At 49.1% G+C, this 24140-nt stretch overlaps 1 protein-coding gene across 1 annotated transcript in view; it reads right to left on the reverse strand.

The window, feature by feature from the left end:
- Positions 1 to 24140, reverse strand: part of LRFN2 (leucine rich repeat and fibronectin type III domain containing 2) — a 178090-nt gene that overhangs the window by 30545 nt on the left and 123405 nt on the right. The window contains exon 2 of the mRNA XM_038553982.1: positions 8982 to 10406. Within this exon, the coding sequence (XP_038409910.1) occupies positions 8982 to 10381 (1400 nt within the window). The 5' untranslated portion in view covers positions 10382 to 10406. The remainder of the gene's footprint in view (positions 1 to 8981; positions 10407 to 24140) is intronic.

A 24140-nucleotide genomic window follows, 5' to 3' on the forward strand; every position in this document is an offset into this window, starting at 1 on the left:
CTGCAAAAATTTCTAAAAGGGTTTACATCTTGTTCATCTCCTAAAACCCTATTAGATCATCTTCCAAGTTTACAACTCTCTTAGAGTAAGGTTTTGAAGACTGGCGCTATAAGAGGCATCTTGGAGAAGAGAGCCAAGAAGAGGGGCAAGAAGGGAAAGCAAGTAGGCTTCTAACAACAATAAGTACTTACATGTGTCCAGCACTGCACACTTGACTATGAAAGATGTGTTTGCAAATACATGATCTCATTCTCTCTGCACCACAATCCCAGGAAATATGCAGAGAGGAATATCTGTTCCCATTTACAGATGAGAACATGGAGACTGAGAGACATGGAATGGTTTGCTCATGGTCCCAGGACTAGTATGTGGTGGAGGTGGGGCACAAACAAGTTCTGGAAGTGCTAGCTGCCTTCTTATCTTCTCTATATTAATGGGATACATTGTGCTTAGCTTTAAAAAAAAAAAAAAAAACTACGTTTCCCAGCCTCCCTTGCAGACAGGTGTGGTCAATGAGACGTAAGCAAAAGTTATTGGCTGGGGCTTCTGAAACTTCCCTTTGCCCGCCTGCTTTCTGCTTTTCATCTTTCCTGCTAGAGCTCCAGCAGCCATTTTGCACCACGAGGTGACCTTAAGGGCAGAAACTGTGCTGCAGATGCCAGAGCAGAAAGCTAGAAGGCGCTGGGCCCCCAGTGGCCATGCTGCCCAGAAAACCAGACCTAAACTCTCTTCCACTGGACTTCTTTTACATGAGAGACGTGTAAACCCTAATGAGTTTAAGTCATTGAGTTTTCTATTCATCCCAATTGGCACCCTGGACTTCTAACTCGACTCATTATTCTCTGGGCTGCCTCTAGTAACTAAGTTACTTTAGAGCGGCTCACCTGGTACAGCGTAGAAATTCTCATCTTGCCTTTATTTTTTGCTAGGTGGTCCCAGGATGCCATTTCTGAGTGGGACTCAAGGTTCACACTGGCCCTCCTGTTCTACTTTCTCTCAACACTGCTAGGCCCTAGAAATGTGGGGGAAGCAACTAAAGTTGGGAGAGACAATCCCAGCAGACTTCCGGTGAGTTACCCCATCTTTCCCAGAAAGAGAAGTTATAGTTGGTGTTCCTTGGCCCAAGTTTATATAGCCTTGACAGAAACCCATGTGCTGTTACTGAGACGTGCCCCACAGCATTGAACATGAGAGACCATATTTCCAGTCTGTAGTTTTTGGAATCTTGGGAAATCTACTCAATTCACTGGACAATTAGTTTCACCACCTATAAAATGAGCATAATATTTGTCCTGTCCATCTCTCCCTTGTGGATGTCAGGTTTCAATAATTTTTTTAAAGATTTATTTATTGATGAGAGACACAGAGAGAGAGGCAGAGACACAGGCAGAGGGAGAAGCAGGTTCTATGCAGGGTGCCCAACGCGGGACTCGATCTCGGGACTCTGGGATCACACCCTGAGCCAAAGGCAGACGCTCAACTGCTGAGCCATGCAGGCTCATGCATTCTCTGGTTTCAATAATTTAATATTGTGAAAGAAATTTAGAAAAACATAAACTCCGAGGCAGGCTGGTTTTGATTTTGGCTCCAACTAGCAAACTTCTAGGGAACTTCCCCTGACCCATCCACTCCCGTCTCCTCCTTCACACCGTTTTCTTCCTTCACCTGTGGGAGCTTAATCAACCCTTTCAGTGAAAGCTAGGGTGTCTGGGGAAGCAGCCGAGTCAAAGACCTCCCCCTGCATAGACAGCAGGTCCTGTACCTGGGCTCCCTCTCCCTCTAGGGAACACTTGTCCCTACCAGTTTCTCCCCATATCCACAAAGTCTCAGGTTCATTGGTTAATTCCCCTCCACCCCATGGTGCAGATGGCTGTCTCTCCCTGGGGAGGAGATCGATCTCCACTTCAGTGTTGATTGATAAGATGCTGATGGGGTGGAACCTGGCTGAATTGGCCCTCTTATCCTTTCCCTAGATGGAAGGCAGACCAACAGTAGAAGATGCCCCCTCCCCAGCAATGCAAAGCTCAGTGGGGTGGTCCAGTCTCCCCAGAATGGGGAGATGGTGTGATGTCTGACATTCATGGAAGAAGACTGCACGGAAGGGAGGCCTGCAGATAGAGCAGGGGTGGGGCTTGGAATGGCTGCTCTCTTCCCCCAACTTTGAGGTCTCTCTTCTCAGTCCCCTGCTTGCGCTACATGTTGATGGCCACAGGATAATAAGCAACAGGAAGGCAAGGCGGCATCCTGGCTAATTCCACACTGTGCTTTAGAAGCATGCTCGCTGTTCCCCTGGCCCTCCTGGGGACGGTTCCAACATCACGACTGGTGACAGATGTTCTTGATGACTCTTGGAGACAAGTGTTTGTGAATGTCACTTGGGCTGATAATGACATGCAGGGCACTTAACTTTCCATGTCACACCAGGGATGAGGCTGAGCTGGGACGAGCTGCTGCCTTCTCCAGTGGGGAGGAAGGCTTCCCTTTTGCTGACTCCTCTCCCACCACCCTTCCTCTTCCCCTTGTGACCCCTCCTTGCTCTGACACTGTCCTCATTAGTGCTAGACAGTTCCTGAAGGGGCAGGCTCTGGGGCAGAGAGATGGGAGAGTCGGCCCTCCCCCAGTCATGTGGGAAACATGCTGGGCTGCCTTGGGGCTGAGCCGCATGTATGCAGGGAAGACAAATGCCTTGAGGTCAGCGAGAACCATTAGATAATTAGGGAGCTAATTATCTGATAAAAGAACAAGACCCTGTCTCATAGTCATATTCAAATCCTGAGGTATCCATGATTTGGGATTAACCATGGCCGCTCCCCCTTCCTGGTATGTGGACTAGAAGCTGTTGCTTTCAGACACTGCTCACAGCTCCCAGGCCTTCTGTCACCATTGGGTGACCTATTGATGATTCGTGTTCTATTCTGGTTGGACAATCTGAGCCTCTGCCAAAGTCCCTGTCTGTGACCTCAGGCCCTGGGGCTCAAACCCCTAGGAGATAGCATACCCTAACCCCGGGAGGTAAGATGCCACAGTGGCTCTAACTGGCAAAAACAGGTGGATTTAGCAAGAGCGATAACCATATTGCCTTAATCATGGGATTATGAAGGTCTTAAACAGAATCAGAGATCATCAGGGCTGGGATCATTTAAGTCAAATGTTTCCATACCTGCCTAAAGTCAGTGTCCCTGGCACGAAGTCAACTGTGCTTGAACCCTTCTGGCACAGGCTCACTACTTGAGGCAGCTCTTACTTATTCTGCTGTTGGGCAGCTCTGAAGCTCATTTCCATTCTGTTCAGTTCACCGAATGTCAACCAGTAGCTGTCGTGGGCCAGGACTTACTAGGAGCTGGGGGTACAGAGATAAGTACACATGGAAAGCACATACTGGAAAGGAAGAAAGATACAAAACCAAATTTCATGGCCAGATGGAGAGCAATGAGAGAGGTATGTAAAGCTGTTGCTGTTGGGCTTTTTTCTCATAATGGGCTGATGCCTACTTTCATATGTGTGTGCGCATGTGCGTGCATGTGTTTTCCTCTCTTCTACTCCTAAGTTCTTTGAATAAGTTAAGGGGAGTAGGTCTTTTTTTTCTAAGCTGCCTCATCTCCAAGGTAACCTTCCTCCATCTCATGGAGCTTCCAGAATCCCATTCTCGTCAGTTGATCTCTGGACACGTTGTAGTTGGTAAAATGACTCTTACGACCATGCCATCCTGTATTACACATTCTACAGCTCTGCTCTGATCAGCTCGAATGATTCAGTGGCTCGTAATCTCTCATGAGCTGAGCATTTTACTTCTGTTAACACAACCAAAAACGTTAGGAGGCTTAGCAGCTCCATCACTCTGTGGCCATGATGTGCTTGAGATCAACGAAAACTCAGAGCCTATGCCATACAAAATTCCAGTCAAGCCAGATGTTCCCCACCTTGTGCTTGTTGAATTGAGTCCTTGGACCCAAGGGGAGGGAATGCACATCTTCCATGTAGTTATCCATGACAATAAGAAAATGGATCAAGCAGCACAGAAATGGGGGCAGAAGCTGAAGAGGCACAGCATGTGCATGCTCACACCAATGTATCAGTCTAGTTACTTGACCAATTTCAAGCACACTCACCAGTACACATTTCTCCATTTTGTCCCAAGTACAGTGTGAGATTTTGTCAAATGTCCTATAAAATTCTGATAAGCTCTGTTTATGGTAGTGAGTCATAGCCAATGGAAACTCCTAGGACATTTTCCAAAGGCACTGAGCACCCCAGAGATTCGAATTCACTTCCCTGTGGGGACGCGTGGGGGTGGGATCTGGTGGAGAATCGCTCTGCAAGGAGGATATCGACCGAGAGGTGCTGCCCTTGAGAATGACAAGGAGGCACACATGTCTGAGCTGCAGGTCCACAGTGTCTCCTGAAGACAGATCGGTAATTGGGCAGGATTTTCTCCTTGGGAACCCATGCTGGGGCCTGGCAATCAGCATTCTTTCCCGAGGGCTTACCGCCATCTGTTGTGAAATCCTTTCTAGAATTTGGCAGGGACTCCATGCCCAGCCTAGCATCCTATGCTTTACGCGGTCTATTCTTGGAAAAGCAGAATATCCGCCCCTTTTCCCATCTGAAGCACTTGTCTTTCCGTCCAGGCTGCCTCAGGACCACTCCCACAGCTCAGCAAGCTCACCTAGCGTTCCTGTAGTCCTGGACATGACCCTGGGGGGCCTCGGGATCAGGACTCACATTCTTCGATTCCTTTTCTGTGGTGTAGGTCTTGCTCTTCCTGGGCGGCTTGGATTCTACTTCTGTCTCTGTTTCTTACCCCTTATAACACCTCGGACAAGTTTCTTATATGGAAAGTGGAATGATCATAGTTCTCACCTCCTGGGGATCGTAAAAACTAAATGAGTTGGTTGGCATAAAGCCCTGAGAATAGCGCCCGGCACCAGTAAGCTGTCAGCGCAGATCTGTGGCCCTGCCTGCTTGTTGCTGTGGGGGCAAACCAGAAACGGCCAGGCTGGCCGGCTGGCTCTTGTCTCATCTCATTGCACCTTCCTTCCCAACCAGCAAGCTGTTGTCATTTTTCCTTTTTGCCCCCAACACAGATTCAAAAGCCCCATTTGGCAGCCTTTAGCTCTGTCTCCGCACAGCGTGTGCTCCTCCTTGTTTTCGGATTCGGGCCTTTCTTCCTTTCTTTTGTACACTCCTGCTAAAGTCTGTGCCCATCAGGAGACACTGTGAAGCCACTGGTGTCTTTTCTTTCTTACGGGGACAATTCCTTTACTAAAAATTCTGTTTCCTTATCGCAGTCCCCTATTTCTTTGGAGCCAGAGTCGCTGTTAGGGTGCTGGGCGGCGTGGCCACAGAGCTGAGTCTAAGGCGTAGACTACAGAAGGCCTGGGGTCAAATCAGTCCCGCTTATTTCTGGCCGTGTGAACCTGGGAGAGCGTTCTAATTCTCTCGGCCCCTTCTACTTCTCAGCATGCTGCGGGAGGGGGGCCTGAATGGGACATTGCCCGAAAAGCTACAAGTCAGACACAGAATAAGCAGGCAGTGATGGTGTCTAGTAACTGCTGTCCCTAATCATCTGGTTACAGACTCACTCTGAACTTCTTCTCTAAGATTTTGAAACTCTGTCTTGATGACTGAATTGTGTGTACCTAACCCTCCTCTTTCATTTCCTCCCCAAGCATAGCCGACAAGATAATGGTCTTCCTCTCACCATTACTATTACTTTTACTAACAATGATGATCATGAAGCATGTACCTCAAACACCAGCTGTGTGCTCACACTATCTATGAGCTTCTTGAGCTCTGACTCCTCCAGTCCTTGTGACCGTACTCAGAGGAAGTCAGCAGGTTTTTGTTTTTGTTTTGTTTTGTTTTTTAATTCCAAGGTTTCTGGTGCTTTCCTTTCATTTATTTTTATGCACCTACTATCTCCAGGTTCTCACTCACTGAATGCAAACAGTTTGAATTCCCATCTTGAGTGACTTCAGGAGCAGAGCCCCAGCCCCTCCTGTGCCCCTGCCTGGGCTTCTGGGGCCCCCAGGGAGGGGCACCGTATGGGCGTGCTGCTGCCTGGACACCAACAGCCCCCACCGCCCCCATTCCTCTGCCTTGCCTCCGCCCGGTGTGAGCCTCAGAGCAGGGAGCATTTCGCCTTTACACTTTTTATCAAAGTCAAACCATATAATAAATTCACAAGTGAAGAAATATACTTATTTTCCAAAGGTCAACCTCACAAGTTATCGAAAAAATGCAAATTAAAACAAGTTCCATTTCTCATCTATAAAATTGGCAAAAATGGAAGTATTTACATACTCAATCATGGGCAAAGGTGTGGTCGAAATGGGCACTGTCACTTTCCTCTGATGAGGTCAATAAATATTTACATGCAATGTATAAAGATTATAATTTACTCATTAAATCGGTGATTCAACCCCTAGAAAAATAAGCTAAGGAAATCACTGAACTTGCACAAATATATCTAGGTACAACAATCCATTGAGGCACTACTTTTAATGTTGAAAATGTTCAACAATAGAAGACTGGTTACAGAAATTGTGGTACAGACAAGTGGGAAATATTTGGACACCATGGGAACTAAGCAAGTATAACTTTGAGTGTAAAGAATTAAGAAGTACAAACTAGACTGATCATAAATATTGTTTTGTTGTTGTTTTTTAAAGATTTTCTTTATTTGAGAGAGAGAACACGAGCAGAGGAAGGGCAGAGGGAGAAGCAGACTCCCTGCTGAGCAGAGATCCCAATGTGGGGCTCGATCCCAGGACCCTGGAATCAGGACCTGAGCTGAAGGCAGCCATTTGACCAACTGAGCCACCCAGGTGCTCCTTTTCTGAATTGAAATAAAACTGAGATTCCAAATGCCTGATTAACTTTGGGTTGTGGGATTGCAGGTAATTCTTATGTCACTTTGTCATTTTCTTTTTTTTTTTTTTTTTAAAAAAAAAAATATATATATATATATTTATTTATCTGAGGGGAGGCACAGAGGGAAGAGAGGGTCCCAAGCAGACTATGCTCTGAGCGCAGACCTAGACACAGAGCTCGATCTCACAACCTCGAGATCACCACTTGAGCTGATACCAAGAGTTGGATGCTTAACCAACTGAGCCACCCAGGTGCCTCTCTCTTTGTCATTTTCTTTGCTTTCCAAATTTTCTATAAAGACTATTAGTTTTATAATTAGAAAAATACATACATGTATATTTAGGCTTAATGATATACCTATAGATCTCTTTATATATGTATATATGCATACATTTAAGTTAGGTTCTAGTGCCGTTTTTTTTTTTTGCACAAGACTGAGAAGCAAAGCTACTCTCCAGATAAGCCAAGTATGTGCCAGGTCAAGGAAGTGCCTTGGTTTCCACTAGGTTCCATAATGCATCCCTCGGTCTCAGGGACTCCATTTGGTGAATGAACGCCCTCCTTACAAGCACTTCTCCTTCACACATTCCCGTCCAGAGACTTCTCAATGGAGATTGGAGCTCGAAGAACTCTAAACGCTCTTGACTGCTCCTGCACCATGGACCCTTTGTGTGTCTATGAAGCCAATGGGATCCCTTCTCAGAATAATAATTTTAAATGTATAAAAGAGGGGCTCCTGGGTGGCTCAGTCGGTTAAGTGTCCGACTCCGGATTTTAGCTCAGGTCACGATCTCAGGATCATGAGATCAAGCATCATATCGGGCTCCATGTTGGGTGTGGAGTCGGCTTAAAATTCTCTCTTCCTCTCCCTCTGCCTCCCCCATCCCCGACTCACTCTCAGGCTCACTCTCTCTCTCTCTCCCTGAAAAAATAAAATAAAAACATTAAAATCCCTGAATTTTAGAAGAATCCAGGCATTCCTTGAGCAGTAAGATTCTTGGCCATATGCTTCACGTTTACTGCAAACCGAGGCTGTCTTAAGATGAGAACTCATTTGTGGTTGGATCCTGGACACTCTGGCCTGGATCTATCACCCCGTGATCTCCTCCCTCTGAATGACAGAGGCAATTCTATATAGCTTTTTAGTTTTAACTTCCCTCTCTACCAAGCCCGGGAAATGACCCCTAGACCCTCATCTTATAAATTTACAAGGTCAACATCAAGGTCTCTGTTTCCAGATAAAGGAGATTGGTGCCCAGAGGTTTTCTGCATGGGGTGCAGAATGACCCCACCTCTAATACCCAGGCAGCTCCCATGACCTGCTTTTGCCAATCAGAGTTCATCCAGGGCTTCTGTGGGATCAACTGAGAAAGGGTCAAAGGGACTCTAGGGCTGCTTTGAGGGAAGAGACTTGGTGGAGATGAGCCCAACCAAAAGAAAGGGGAATACAGGATGTTGGTGGGGGGACTCGCTTTTACATTACACGAGCCAACACACTATCTCTTGCTTCCCCCCCCCCCTTTTTTTTTTCTTCAGCCAGTTTGGATTGCATTCAATTACCTGCAATCAAGCATCCCACCTAAGTCAGGTACAGACTCTCCCATTTTACAAATGGGGACAGATGGGAAGGCCAGGAGAATTAAATGAATACCAATGGCAGGACCCTGATCTGAATTCTACTCTTCCGGACCTTAAAGCCTTAAAGCATGACTGCATGTAAGTCCAGGTGAAGGCCAGATTCATCCCTCCTTGGAGGAGTCAGATCCTTTCACCAAGAGGTCTGCTCATTGTTCTCCACCTGGGGCTCAAAACAGAAAGTTCAGAGGCTCGTAGCCACATGACCACCTGCCAGAGCCTTGCCCTGGGAGGCCTGGTCCTGCTACATATTCATCTCTTGGGGCTGTCCACGGGAGTTCCTTTCTTCCTAAACTTTAGGCAATATGCTTTCTATGTTCTCTTACCTGCACAGAGGGCATGGTTCACTGCATGAATCTCCCAGGCACCTCTGGGGAGAAGGGGTATGGGAGGGAACAGTTCAAAACCCTCCCCTTCCCCTCCTCCTTCCCCGCCAGCCACCTCCCCTGCCTTGGTGGCAGCCCCCGGCTCACCTGTAAATCAGTACCTCATCGTCGGAGCAGTTGTACTGCAGCTGGTACATCTTCACACGCGGCGCTGACTTGCTGACCGACCACTTGACCAGGGCGGAGGTGGTAGTCACATCGGACACAAGCACAGCCCGCTCCGGGGGGCTTTTGGGAGGCTCCCCGCCTCCACTGCCTCCGCCTCCCCGGCTGGTTTTGCTGGAGCCGGTGATATCAGAGAGGCGGGACTTGGGGGGAGCAGTGCGGCTGGTGCTGTTGCTGAGGTGTGGCAGCTGGATGATGGAGACTTCCACCATGGCCGTGGCCTCCCCGGCGGCGTTGGCTGCAATGCAGGTGAAGGCACCGCTGTCCTGAGACGTGGTGATGAGGATGTCCAGGGTGCCGTTGTCATACACGGCGGTCCTTGAGGAGTTCCCCACCAGGCGGTCATCGGGGGCCACCCAGTGGATGAGGGGGCTGGGGTCCCCAATGGCCTTGCACTTGAGCGTGGCCGCCTGGCCCTCCAGAACCAGCAGCTTGTGCGTGTGCTGGGTGATGAGAGGCGGCTCGCACACGAACTCCTCCTCGCGGACGTGCCAGAAGTAGCGGCCCTTGAGGCCCCCTGGGGAGCCACAGGTCTCCAGGTCATCGTCCCGCTCGAGCCTCCGCAGCCAGAGCAGCTCACAGTTGCAGTGCAGCGGGTTCCCTCCAAAGCTAAAGGACAAGGCTGGAGCAAAGGGCGTGGCGGTCAGGGCGGAGGCCTGGGAGCGGGCGAAGATGGGGTCTGGGGGCAGCTTCTGGAGCCGGTTGGAGGTGAGGTCCAGGCGCGCCAGTTTCTGCAGGTCGGCAAAGGTGCCCTCGGCGATGTGGTCGAGCAGGTTGTGGTCCAGGCTCAGCTGGTGGAGGTTGACCATGCGCCGCACAGAGCCCCAGGGCAGGCCATGCAGGTTGTTGTAAGACAGGTCCAGGTCCTCCAGAGTCAGCAGGAAGTCCTCGAAGGCCTCGTCCGCAATGCCGCCCAGCTGGTTGTTGTTCACAATGAGGTGCTGCAGGTTGACCAGGCCCCTCAGGGTGTCCTCCCCAAGGCTGGGCAGCCGGTTGCTGTCAAGGTGCAGGGAGCGGAGGCTCTCGAGGTCCAGGAAGGAGAAGGGCTGGATGTGGCTGATGGTGTTTCTCGACAGGGTTAGGTCCACCAGCCCCGTCATGTTGGCGAAGTCCTGGCGGCCGATGTGGATGATGAAGTTGCCCCCTAGACGCAGCTCCACTGTCCGCCGGTCGATGTCAGGGGGCACGAAGAGCAGCCCTTTAGAAGGGCAGAGGGTCCCCAGTGACTCAGACAGGTTCTGGCAGACGCAGTACTTGGGGCAGGCGTCGACCACGGCAAACGCCATGCCAAACGCCAGCAGGCCACCAAGCAGGGTCTCCATGGTCTGGTCACTCAGGCCACGGCGCCTGGAAGGGAGGGACACAAGGTCAGGATCAAGAGGCAGCTTCATAATGCCCCACTGGGGCGTCATCCATCACCCTAACCCCTGCCTTACGGAGCAGCAGAGAATGGCCTATGCTTATGTGAGATCTAATCTCTTCTACCAATCAACCCCTCTATCATAGTTCTACTGTTTTTTCTGTCTTACCTCTTATCACCTTCTAATAGACTACTTGATTTGCTCATTAATTATGTTTATGGAATATTTCCTATCTCCCCCACTAGAATGCCAGCTGCAACAACGGAAGGTACTTTCGTTTGTTTTGTTACATCCAACGCATCTAGCAGTGCCTGGAACACAGTAGGTGCTCCATAAGTGTGTTGGATGAATGGATGGATGATTCCATATCAGTGGTTCATGTGATACTCATCAGATTTGAAAAGTGTGCTATGGATATATTTTGAAGCAGTTTTATCTTAATTGGTTTCATGTTGGCATGAAATCAAATTGGACCAGCATTCCTTAGGAACAAGGACATGACAAGGAAAGAGCTGGCCCCTGGAGATGCCAGAGTTATTGGGGAACTAGTTGAAGTTAAGTTACCCCATGGAGAATCTACATAGTGGATGAACCTTTGGGAGTTCAGGGAAGTAAAGAAGGGGGTGAGACAGGAGGCAAAAGGCATGAACTTCTTCTGAGCACTCTACTATGTACTAGCCCTCTGCCCAGACCCTCACGTACATCATCTCATTTGGGCTTCAGGAATACCCTTCAAGGAAGGGCTTATCCATACATACAGATGAGGATTTGTCCACTCCTGAATTGCCTCCTTCAGATGCTCACTCAACAGTCACCTTCACCCCAAGGCCCCACTCCAACTGTGCATATCCCACTTCCCTGCTTTGGGTTCTCTCCTTGGAGTTAATCATGATCTAAACTTACTGTATATTTATTTTACCTTCTTATCTGGTTTATTACTTGTCTTCTGTACTAGCAACAAAGACCCAAAATTTACATAAGGACTTGTTTGTATCCACCACCCTATACTCAGGGCTTAAGGCACTGCCTGGTGCATAGCTGGTGCTTTTGCATGAATGAATATCTAGGGAAAGAAGAAATGGACTTTGGCTCAGGTCTTTGTGCCTCCAAATCTTAGTTTTCTCACTATTCCATGTTGTACTAACTGTAGTTCTATTTATGTGCTGCTAAAAACATCAATGGAGTTGGACCTTTGAAAATTCTGCACACCGGTTGCGTAGCATCACCCAAAGCAACGTGCTGCAAGAAAGGCCTTCTAAGGCCACTGAGTCGGGATGCGCTGCCTGCTTTTTCTTGCTCTTGCAAAAGCTCTGTATGCATTAGCAAGTGCAGAAGGGTTGAGGAATTCTGCCGCAGTGAAGAAAATGGATTAATGTTTAATTCTGCATTGCCTCCCCTTTTTTAAGCTAAAGATATTCCTGTTTGGAAGCAACAACCATTAATATTTCGAGGAAGTAGGGCTCTAGAGCTCCCAGTTTGAGAAGCACAGGTGCAGAAAAAAATAACCAGATGATTTAAAAGGATATATGATAAATTTAAAAGACTATTCCAATCAGATATTACTTTATTGTGAAGGTATGAATTCTGTTATTGTTTCTCTTTCAGGATAAATCTCCCACCAAGACCCTTCAGGGAGGGTCAGAGACTTAATCCGTATTTCATCTGGAGAGAGTGTTGTTTCTGATCAGCCCTGTCCAATAGAAAGATAATTACTAGCCATTAATGTAACTTAAAATTTTTCTCATGGCTGTATAAAAAGAGAAAGAAGTGAGATAAATTTTGATAATATATTTTATTTAAACCACCACATCCAAAATATTATTTTGCACTTTATCAATATATATAACTATCAATGAGATATTTAACATTCTTTTATTTGTACTAAGTCTTCAAAATTGAGTGTGTATCTAATACTTAGAGCACATTTCAAGTGTTCACTGGTCATATGTGGCTATTGGCTACCATACTGGGCAGCATCATTGGAGCAGGTGTTAGCTAACTATAGCTAAGAGCCAAATCTAGCCCACCACCTGTTTTTGGAAATAAAGTTTTATTAGAACATGTACATGCTTATTCATTTGCATATCATCTACAGATATGTCGTGTGTGTGTGTGTGTGTGTGTGTGTGTGCACTACATCAGCAAAGGTGAGTAGTTGCAGCAGATATAATGTGGCCAGGAAAGCCCGAAATATTTATTGTCTCACCCTTTACAGAAAAAGTTTGCCTACCTCTGTTGTGGAGGATTTTTTTCCCTCTTCATCTTCTCCATTATAGTCACCCTGATTAAAAGCCCTTACCAAGTGCATTATTGCATACAGTTCTGCCCTGGGCTCCCATGAGCAACCACCCACCCTGTTAGTCCTTGCTCTCACAGACCTGAGGGTTACCACGGCCCACCCTCACCCAGGTCCCACCAGGGACATCCAACCCAGACATGTCTACATATGGAAGCTTTCCACCTGCCACTTTCTCTGTGCTCAAATGTGCTTGGGTCTTTTAGGTCTGTACTTAGCTGGAGCCTGATAAACAGGAATCTTCTCCATCTGCACCGACCCTCTTCTTATTTTTTTAGCACAAGGATACATTTTTGCAAGGACTGCTCCTGGCCACTATCTTAGTTTTTCTCTTACCATTCTTGGCCCCATTGCTCTTCATGTCCCAGCTAAGCTCAATGTCTCTCGCTTATAAATGCAATGCTTGATCTTCCTCTAGGATTGCCAACATGCTCTGGGCTCTTCCTGGCCTCTCTCCCTACCTCCACTCCCACCTGGCCAAGTTCCTATTCTACCTCCAGGTCTTGGCTTAAACATCACCTACTCTAGGAAGCCCCTCTACAACTTCGACCAAATTTGGCCTTGCTGCTAGGTGCCCCTTATTCTATCCTTGTCCTACAGATGGCTCACTGCACTTTTAATCATAATTTCTTACTTACTTATCTATCTGCCTTCCTAGACTGTAAACTCACCATGGTGGTAGAGTCAGGGAGTCCCTATTTCTCTGGCTACCATGTCTGCTCAAGTAGAGATGAATGGTATCCCCTCTACCCACTGGGGATTTAGGGACAGCCAGTCACACCCAGTGATGTCCCTCTCTAGTTAAGCTGGAGGCAGCTGTATGCATGCATGTGTGCATGGGTAGAGAGGGAGGTAGTGTGCTGAAAGCCTATGGCCCTAAGAGAAAGGCATTCTCCTTATAAGCTCTTGTCAGTTAACACTGAAGTGACTTAAGGCTAAGCAGCACTTCCAGCATTTTCGCATCATGGTGCACACAGGAAATGGTAAGGTAGTCAGTTTCCTATGAGTCCAAGGCCAAGCTTGCTGATGGCCCATGCTAGATCTCTTCATTTCGTCCCTTCCTCCACCCTCTCTGATCCTGCCCTATGCCCTGGAAGGTTGGCTGTCTGGGCTGCATGGTGCCATATGGACAGACTGTGCCATCCTACAGCATCCTCTGGGGCTAGCCATCCTCAATCCTGCCTCCTGCCCTCTTCTGCAAGCAGGAAGGACCTGAATATTCTGGGGTGTATACCCTGCATAGGGCCCATCGTTTCAAACAGTTTTGTCCTTGCAAATTATTTTTTAAAAGTTTGTTAAGGATTAACAAACATCTAATGAATTCAAAGCCGTGACATAATAGAGCTGGGTAAATATATTTTAAGTAATCAGCATGGAAGATTACTGACAGAGAAGTGACTATTGAATCTTAATTAAAATTGTATTCTGAGAACTGTCACTTAATATATTACTCTCACAGCCAAACAAAAAGCAGCTTAAACCCCAGGTTAGGAGGGAGGCGAGGGGAGCATGTGGATATGCACAACCAGAGTGGGGGGCTCCCTCTCCTGAGCAGGAAGGAGCAACTAGGTCCCTCTAAGCATGTCTGCATGGGGGAGGTAGCAGAGGGGAGCAAGGAGAGGTGGAGATAGGAGTAGAGTTCTGGTCTCAGGAACAAAAGAGTGGATGAAAGCAGGCAGGAGGGGCTACGGGATCATTTGTGGGCAAAGCTGAGAGAGGTGCAGGGGGATCAGAAGCGAGGCTGTGAAATGGATGCTGGTATCAAATGTCAGCATCAGCCTTCATGCAGAGGAATCCATCTGCAGAAGAGCAAGAGCCTGTCTGCTAGGAATGTCTATGAGCCCGGGCTGAGGGGTGGGGGTGGGGACCTGCCTGGAGAGGCAGACGGAGGAGCCAAGAAAGGAGGAGAAAACTGGACCTGCAGTGCCCACAAGAATCCATGCGTCTCTAGTTAGAAACAGTGTTTCTTCCTTTCCTGGGTTTCAGGCAGTTTTCCCAGCAGCTCTGCCAGGTGAACGCCACCACTGGTCCATAAGGTACTCTTGTGCAATTAGGAACAGGTGTCCCTGCAGGGCATTTGTAGGTCCCCTTCATTGGACAACCTTGCACAGTGAACAACCTACCTTCCCATACCTTTTATTTTTATTTTTTAATTTTTTTTTAATTTTTTTTTAAATTTTTATTTATTTATGATAGTAACAGAGAGAGAGAGAGAGAGAGAGAGAGAGAGGCAGAGACACAGGCAGAGGGAGAAGCAGGCTCCATGCACCGGGAGCCTGACGTGGGATTCGATCCCGGGTCTCCAGGATCATGCCCTGGGCCAAAGGCAAGCGCCAAACCGCTGTGCCACCCAGGGATCCCCTTCCCATACCTTTTAGCCTTGAGTATTGCTAACCCCACTTCAACCACTAGGAAATGAGGTTCAAAGAGGTTTGGCATGGCCCAAACTCTCCCAGCTACCCTAAGAATAACTGATGACTGTCTGGCTCTAGGCTGTCCTTGGAGTAGAGCAGCCACCCTTAACTCCCACCCAGAGCCCCCGCCTCCCCTCCCCTCCAGAGGCTTCCATGTGCCTGGTGTACAAGGAGAAACTGGCTGCTACAACCATGGGATTCTTAGTAACCTGTGATGGCCCAGCTGTTTGACTAAATTTGGGCACTTGTGTTTCCTGCTTAGGTATGGGGTTCTCAGGAGCAGGAGCCTAACCAGCTGGGAAAGACCCACCTGTCAAGATTCGTGGTGGTGAGTCTCACACACACAAACACACACAAGCGTGCATGCACACACACGCATGCATGCACACACTTAAATATACTGGCAATAAATATAGCGTGTAGAACTAGGCTGATGGTTTGTAATCAGAGTCTCCAGATGGGATTTTATATTTAAAACAAAAGGGAGAAAGAAAGATGAGGAGAGAAAGCAGAAAACTAATGGACATGGCGGCAGAAAATGCAAGTTCCTGTTCCTTCACTGGATGGTGAGACCACAGACTTTCCTCCCCACTCCCTCCAGCCCCTGGGCCTTGCCTCTCTGTCAGAACCACCTCGAGCTGTTCCAGACAGAAGAGGCAACATTTAGCAGATGGCTGGCACGATATATGTGATATCTCTCCACCCTGATTTCCATTTAAAAGATACCTTAGCAACCAGCCAAGGAGCCATCCGCCCCTGGAGCCTGTAAATCAAGTAAGATGCCTGTCTCTGCTTCAGGTAAAAAGAAATGGCCCCTCCAGGGTGCTCCCAGCCAGGAAAGTGTGAATTAATAAAAGTGGGAGGGGTTCAGATCTGTCAGGAGAGGCAGCTGCCTGCACCTTCTTTCCAGACTTGCCCTCCCAGAGCACTTATTGCTCCCCATAAATCATTCCACTCAAGGCGAGCCCTGGAGGGACCGGCTCTGGAGCAAGGGGATAGGGAAAGGAAACTTGACTTCCAGACAAGAGCTGATGTGGCTGCTTTTTTTTGGCCTAGAAGTTGGCAGGTGGTGGCCCTGCCCCCAATCCCACATTTGGCTCCAGCAAGAGGCTTCCGGCCCTCTCAGCCCCGTGTCCAGCACCTCCATCTCCCAGATCCTCCAGAAATAACAGACTGGGGCTCCTTCTAAGGATAAGAAAAACAAGTTAGCATTAGAGAGCTGATTTCCCAAACCCCCTCTCAGATGCTGCCCTGTGTAGAGATCCTTCTAGAATCCTGAGAAAGACGGAAAGAAGCAAGCTGAAGGAGTATGTGCTGGAAAGAGAAATAGCCCAAGACCTTAGAGTTCCCAGTCTGATGGGAGAGGCACAACCTTGGACCTCAGGCAGCTCAGCTCCTATGTTGTTTTTTTTTATTTTTCTCCTATGTTGATGCTGGAGTCACAGCTTCTAGGTTGAAGGGGTAGGGGAGGGACAGAGAGACAGAGGCTAGAAAGAAAGAAAGAAAGAAAGAAAGAAAGAAAGAAAGAAAGAAAGAAAGAGAGAGAGAGAGAGAGAAAGCCAAATCCCCAAGGGAGCCCCTTCCCTTCTGAAAGGTCCCATTTTCTTGGCATAGTAAGATACTCACACAGGATGGGCAAAAACATTCCCTGTGCTGTCCCTAAACAAAACTAGGGAGGTAGAGACCACATCCAAAAATCCCCAAACTTCTGCATAAACTAATTTTAAAAAGTAGCCTGAGACAGCATGGGCAACAGGAACAAAAAGGGGAAATAATGTTGAAGACATCAAAAGGGCAGAATGAGCCCATTTACGCTCTGTTTAAACTTCTATTGTGCAAGATAAGCAGTTGTTATCATAAGTAAGTTATTAAGCTCAGAGCTGCTTCCTCTCTGTTCTCAATGACAGCATTATGCCTCCGTGTTAACGCATCCATGATAGCTTTTATTGTGTTGCAATGTAATTATGTGTTTCCCTGTCTCCTACCCCATTCACCTGGGAACCCCTTCTTGGCAGGGACTGTATTTTGTTCAGCTCTGAATCCCCAGTAGCAAGCTCAGTACCTGGCACAGAGTAGGCATCGGGGGACATGTTTGATAAGAGAATGAATGAATGACTAGCTGAAAATGAGTGCTCTGGCATGATCAGATGGACACGTTGGCACCTTTGCCACCCTGCACACTCTGACTTCTTGTAGGAGCATGCTTGCCTTGTCTGGGGCAGGCCAGGCACGCTGGAGAATGCACCAGAGAGCAGGCTCTAACCAATGTTTCCCCATGAGAGGGGTGGAGGATAACTACCTCAGCTCCCTCCTCCTCCACTGGAGTGATGACTGAGACATGTTCTTTGTTCTTCAGTCTTCTAGAGGTCCCCGGTGACAGTGAGCCCAGTTGTCCTTTGCAGTCACCTGCTCCTCACAAACTGTGTTAGCTGTCTTCCCCTCCCCACCCTCCACACCTCTTCCCACATGTTCTGCAATCACCAGCCAGATAAACCACTTACATTCAAATCCTTGTCTCAAGTCCACTTCTGGGAAATCCAGCTCAAGGCAAACTTCTTAATTATAACTCTCACTACGTAAGGTACCAACTGAGTTTAGGTCACTGTGGAAATATCGCATACATGGAAATAAAAAATGATACGAAAATCACACACGTTCTTGTCAACAACAAAAACAAAAAACAAAAAAACTAGCAACTCTGGGAAGGAAGGAGACCTGAGTTCCCACACAAAGGATTGGTAGTAAGAGTTGAATGGCAATTGTTTTCCACCCAATGTATTCACGACCAGGGCCATGGAGCACTGCGCCTTTTGTCGGAAGATAGCTGTGAGTCAACGTGTGAGTGAGTGTGACCAAGGGAGGCCCATGTGCAGACACAGTGGAGCATCAATGTCAGGGTTGGAAAGTGAATGGAGAGGTGTGTGTGTGTGTGTGAGGGAGCGGGCACGTCTCACTGATCACACGCCTGGAGGCGCCTCATGTGTGAGTGAGGGAGTGTTGCATGAATGGAGGTAAGTGAGTAGAGTGAGTGAACAGGGTGTGTTTGCCTGAATGGAGGGCTGGCTGTGTGGGTGAAGGAGGGCCCAGTTTTACGAATGAGGACCTGGATGTGAATGAGACTGCCCGTGAGCCCTTGGTGTGTGAGGAGGAGAGAGGGAGCCAGCTTGTTTGTTCGGCTTTGATGGAAACAAATGCTGTTTTGCTGCCGTGTTGTCAACTACAGATGCATTAATCTCCATGGTTGCCTGTGATCTGTCCCTGCTTAGGGGACACAGACAGCCCACAGGGCTGGCGGCTCTCAACATCAGTGTAGGCCTCGACCTTCCTCCCTGTCCCTGCCTGTCAGCCTCTATTCCAGCCCTCAGGTGAGTGTGTGGGAGCTCTGGTTTCACACAGAGAGACTGTTGCTTTGATTCAGTCATGACTTTCAAGATTCCTTCTCTAAAATACCCCCTGCCCCTTTTTCGAGCACTTTTTGGAATCTATCACCTGAAGCCTCAAGCAAGGATTGTACTCTGGGAAGCTGGGTGGACTACTCCTTTTGTACCTCAGAGGGAGAAAGTGGAGGGTATGGATACACAGGGATGCATTTCCAGGCACCAGGGCCTCCCTAGTCCTTTCTCCCTGGCCCAAATCCGCCCACCCTACAGATGCATGTCCAAGGACCCAGTCCTTGCCATCTTAACCCTTAATCTTTCCCTGTTTTAAATCACAGAGCACCTCTGGGTTCACTGACTCACCAGCACCCACCCCCAAGCACCTTGACCTTTCCCTGGGCCCCACACTCAGGGGGGCAACCTCAGTGTGTGGTCCTCTCTGGGACTAGGCTAATGAAAGGAGCAGTGGGGTGGATAATTCAAAACGGCAGATAATCCAAAACTCATTTCCATTTGGCTAGGGAAGGTTCACACTATGATTTACTCTCCTCATTATGTTTGGCTCAGGCTAAAATTAAAATTGGCTTTTCTTCTTCAAGCCATTCAGGCTACAAGGTGGGCAATGCCTGGATAGCATTAAAGTTCACTCCAGCTGGAGAACATAATTTAAGGTCCATATCTGACTAGAATATCAGACTTGAAGGTCATTGGAGATAGGAGTTAAACCTCCCTCCTTAGACTCCGGCTCTCTGAGGACAGGACTAGGTCTCCCTGGGGCTCCCTGGGGGCAGGGCTGTGTCTCCCCTCAGACTGGGGCTCCCTGAGGACAGGGCTGTGTCTCCCCTCAGACTGGGGCTCCCTGGGGACAGGGCTGTGTCTCCCCGCACACTGGGGCTCCATGAGGGCTGGGCTGTGTGTAATCTCTATATCCCATGCATCTGCCTACAGTTCTGCCTTTGGAAGTTGAAGCTAGCATTACCAGTGGTCTGCTGCTCTCACAGCTGGTCTCTTCATCCCACTCCTAGGGGTCCTAGTGAGGACCAGGCCTCCCGGAAAGCAGCCCTGCCCCGTGGGTAGGCAGAGGGGCTTCAGCTGGGCAGCCCAGGACAGGATACCATTAAAATTCACAGGCTACTCTGAGAAGGTCTCATTACAAAGGCCTGTGGTTATTACCCTGCCCTGTTATTATGTGTTTGCTAGGACATCAAGCATGGCATATTTAATCTTGGGCTCCTAATAACATCTCTGATTATCAAAACAGAAAGAATTTAGACAATCAAATTGGCTTCTTGATGGGAGTTTTTTGGTTTTTGTTTTTTGGTTTTTTTTTTTTTTTTTTTGCCTGTTTCATGTAGCCTGTTGGTGGTGGCGGGGCCGGCGCTGCTTGCTGCAAAGAGGAACGTGGGTATAAAGAACCCCATGTTGCACCCTCAAGGTCTGCCTGGTCTTTCTCTGGCCTGGGAATTGAATCCTCAGCTAATGGCCAACCGAGACTTATGAGGTGACCCACAAAAGCAAGAGGGCTTATCAGTTGGGGCTACCATTGCTGTTTTATAACCCCCACAAATTCACTAGCAGACATAAGGCATAAGAGAAAAGTCATAAGAGAAAAAAAAGGGCTTCCTCCCACTTTGTAATAAGCAAAGGGAACATGGTCCTCCTGCCTGTTCCTTCCTTATGTTGCTCTCCTGTGTCCTCCCAGCTCTAGGGGCGGAGGGGCAGAGACATGTTATTACTCAGGGTCCTGGGAGGAAATAGACAAAAGAGTGGAATGGCTACTGGAAGGCAGTCTAGTGATGGGACAATGTATGGGAGTATGGGCAGGGTTAGGGGTATGGGCAGGGTTGGGGGTGTAGGCAGGGTTAGGGATGTGCACAGGGTTAGGGTATGTGGGCAGGGTTAGGGGTGTGGGCAGGGTTGGGGTATGCACAGGGTTAGGGGTGTGGGCAGGGTTAGGGGTATGGGCAGGGTTGGAGGTATGGCAGGGTTGGGGGTGTAGCCAGGGCTAGGGATGTGTACAGGATTAGAGGTGTGCACAGGGTTAGGGGTGTGTGGGCAGGGTTAGGAGTATGGGCAGGGTTGGGGGTATAGGAAGGGTTAGGGATGTGCACAGGGGTAGGGTATGTGGGCAGGGTTAGGGGTGTGGGCAGGGTTAGGGATGTGCAGAGTTAGAGGTGTGCACCGGGTTAAGGTGTGTGGGCGGGGTTGGGGGAGCTGTAGCTCCCAGGCTCCAGCTACAGAGGGGAGGCTTTTACCCTTTTGTCCCAAAGAGTGAAGGGGCAAAGAAGAGGTTTCAGGAGCCCCAGGCCTGTTACAGCCACAGGAAAAGAGCTGCCCACAGGAGGTGGTGGCCCTGAGTGGAGGACCCATGTGCTGACAAACTGCAGTCTGGGAGGGAGCCGCCCCAAGGAAGTTAGCGCCTGTCTCTCTCCTGCTGCTGGCACCTGCCTGCAACCAGACCCAGGAAGCCAGAGGGCAAGGTCAGCCTCCAGGGCCACGCAGCAGGGCTGTGGAGACGTCACGTGGAGGCGCAAAGGGAAAATAATCTGCTCACAGAAGGAGCGCCCTTCACTGTTGTCAACGTTCCCAACAAGTTGGCAGATAATCAGGCCACTTGGAAGCGCAAGAAAAACAAGGAGGAAGAGGGAGGAGGGATGGAAAGGCGGGAAGAAGAGAAAGAGAAGAGAGGAATCCATTGGAGGCAATAAACCCCACAGACTCAAGGGCAGTAAATATGAATTCAATTTGGTTTTGCCATTTACAGAGCCGGCCTTCTTAAGCGCTGACAGGCTGATCAGATAAAAGTCACTGTCACCACCAGGACGGCACATTTAAATTTTTATTGCAAACACCAGGCTCCATTACCCTGGGATTTGCTCTCTGCATTCCTAATATTGTCTTTCTTCACGTTGGGATGTGAGCGTCCTAACTCGCGCCAGCGACGGACCAGCGGAGCAGGAAGAGCGTGCTGGTGCTCCAGCCGGCATTCTGTGCTCTGGGTCCCCATCCTGGCCCTGCCCCGGACCTCAGCAAGTCACTTCCCCTCTTTGTGCCTCAGTTTCTACATCTGGGCAGTTTGGTTCTGTGTGCACGTGTGTGGTGGGGAGGGGGTGGGGCTCATCTAATCTGGTCCATTTCCAGTCCATTAAATGAGATTTGGGGGATGTGGGTAAGGAAGACTCAGGCCACCTGAGCACCCTAGGCACTCCCACCCCAGCCCTCTTGAGTGTGGGGAATGGATGAGAGGATCGTCTCGGTCTTCTAGTCTGCAAACCTCACAGGGTTTTCTCTCTCTCTCTCTCTCTTTTTTTTTTTAAGTTAACAAACTCATCTGTCCTTCCCTTTATCTTCTTTTCCCTCCTGTCCCCATTTCCCTCTGCCTCTGGCTGTCTTCTCCATCCTCTCCTTTTATCACCTTTGTCCTCCACCCTGGACACTGTCTGGAGTAGAGATCTCTGGAACACTGCAGCCAGTTTCTCCCTCCTACGACCCTTCACCCCACCCCTCCCCAACCCCCCACACCCACAGACCTGCTGGACTTAGCAGCAGGGACTCAGTCACGCCTCCATTGAGACCCACTGCCCATGGGCATGCAGGACACGGGGCGGATAGGACTGGACAGGGCATCTCCCCTTCTCTTCAGGAGGAGCTCACAAATACCTGGATAACCAACTCAGCAAGGAGGAGGGGCAGTGTCTACAGTGTATCTCTACCTGTTGTCTCTACAGGTTATCTATACCATTTGAGAGTGTAATACCATTTGCCCATTTTACAGGTAGAAAAACTGAGAGTAGGGAGAAGTATGGCAAAATGCTTATGGGGATTTTTCAGGGGACACTCCTCCTAATTAGAGAGATGGAAAGCTTCTTTAAGGGGGTAGCACTCATTGTGGCCTTGAATGATAGGTGGTAGTATCTCAGCCTCTAAGGAAGGTGGTCTTAATGAGAATGTTCTAGAAGGACAAAGATTCAAGGTGTTGTGGGAGTCAGAGGGGTGTCTAACAAAGTTGAATAATTATAGAAATCTTTCAAAAGAAGACCCTCTCGGAAGTCCCAGTAGGAGAAGTGCTGTCCTAAGAAGCCTGATTAGAGGGAAGGTGGCTAGAGGGAAGCACACAGTCTCTGGAGTCCAGCCACCCCACTCGCTTGAATCCTGGCTCTTACTAGTGTGTGATTGCGGGCAAGTTGCTTGACCTCTCGGTGCCTTCGGTTCCTTGCCTGTGAAACTGGATAATTCATAGCGTTGTGAAGATTAACTAGGTCACTCCGCGCAAAACACTTAAGCAGTGCTAAGTACAATAGTGAAATCGCAAAACAGGGTCACCCATTATAATTCTTATTCTATGACTGTCTTGAAGTCACAATGGACTGCTCTCAAAAGAATCTTTGGTAAAGAACAGATCTGAGATTGCCACTGAAATAAAAAGCCAAAATGTAAAACATATTCCAGAGTTCAGCAACCGCCCCCACCCCTGCCCCCCCCGGGGATCTCTGCCACTAGCTGAAGAAATTCTCTTGTTGTAGGTCACATGGGTAGAGGTTAATGCAAGTAAAGCTGGGGTCAGGAAGCAACACTTGAATCTTCCTCCAACCTGGCTGCTCCCATTCCAGGGCTAGGCTCCGGGTAGTTTGGGGTTTTATAGGATGCCTCCAGGTCCAGCAAAGAGGCAGACTTTTTTTCTTTAGTGAGGGAGCCTTCAAAGGCAAAATTCTCTAAGACCCTTGAAAGTCCTAATGAAGCCCTGCTCAGGGTACTGGGGGTACTCTCTGCTCACTCACCCTGCGGACCTCAAAAGAGAAGGGCCTTCCACTCCTCTTTGATCACTTCCGGTTTATTATTAACTCCTCCTCTACCCCGTTCCTAACCACCAATGGCCACGCACACAGCTGCTTGTCCCATGCTCCCTACACTTCTGTCACTTAGGTTATGTGTATTTATTGTGCTAAATCCTTAGCAGCTATAAATATTTATGGAGCACCTGCTGCACTGGGCTCCATACAGAGTCTGAATAAATAGTTCCTCACTGTTCTCTAGGAGACTGCAATCTATTACAGGCCAGACAGAGAGACCAGCACTGAGGGAGGAGGGAGAAGTGCGGGGGACAGATGACAGATGACAAAAGCAAAATCACCTGCCTCCCTCTTCAAACTCAAACTCACAAATAAGTAGAGCTGTCTCCCACCCCCCACCCCCGGCTCAGACTGGGGGTCCCTGAGGCAGGGCTGTGTCTCCCTCAGACTGGGGCTCCCTGAGGGCAGGACTGTGTCTCCCCTCACACTGGGGCTCCCTGAGGGCAGGGCTGTGTCTCCCCTCACACTGGGGCTCCCTGGGGGCAGGGCTGTGTCCCCCTCACACTGGGGCTCCCTGAGGACAGGGCTGTGTCTTCCCTCAGACTGGGGCTCCCTGAGGGCAGGGCTGTGTCTCCCTCAGACTGGGGCTCCCTGAGGGCAGGGCTGTGTCTCCCTCAGACTGGGGCTCCCTGAGGGCAGGACTGTGTCTCCCCTCAGACTGGGGCTCCCTGAGGGCAGGGCTGTGTCTCCCCTCAGACTGGGGCTCCCTGGGGGCAGGGCTGTGTCTCCCTCAGACTGGGGCTCCCTGAGGACAGGGCTGTGTCTCCCCTCAGACTGGGGCTC

Source organism: Canis lupus, chromosome 12 (assembly GCF_011100685.1).
Source record: "Canis lupus familiaris isolate Mischka breed German Shepherd chromosome 12, alternate assembly UU_Cfam_GSD_1.0, whole genome shotgun sequence".
In the NCBI taxonomy this organism is placed as follows: Eukaryota; Metazoa; Chordata; class Mammalia; order Carnivora; family Canidae; genus Canis; species Canis lupus.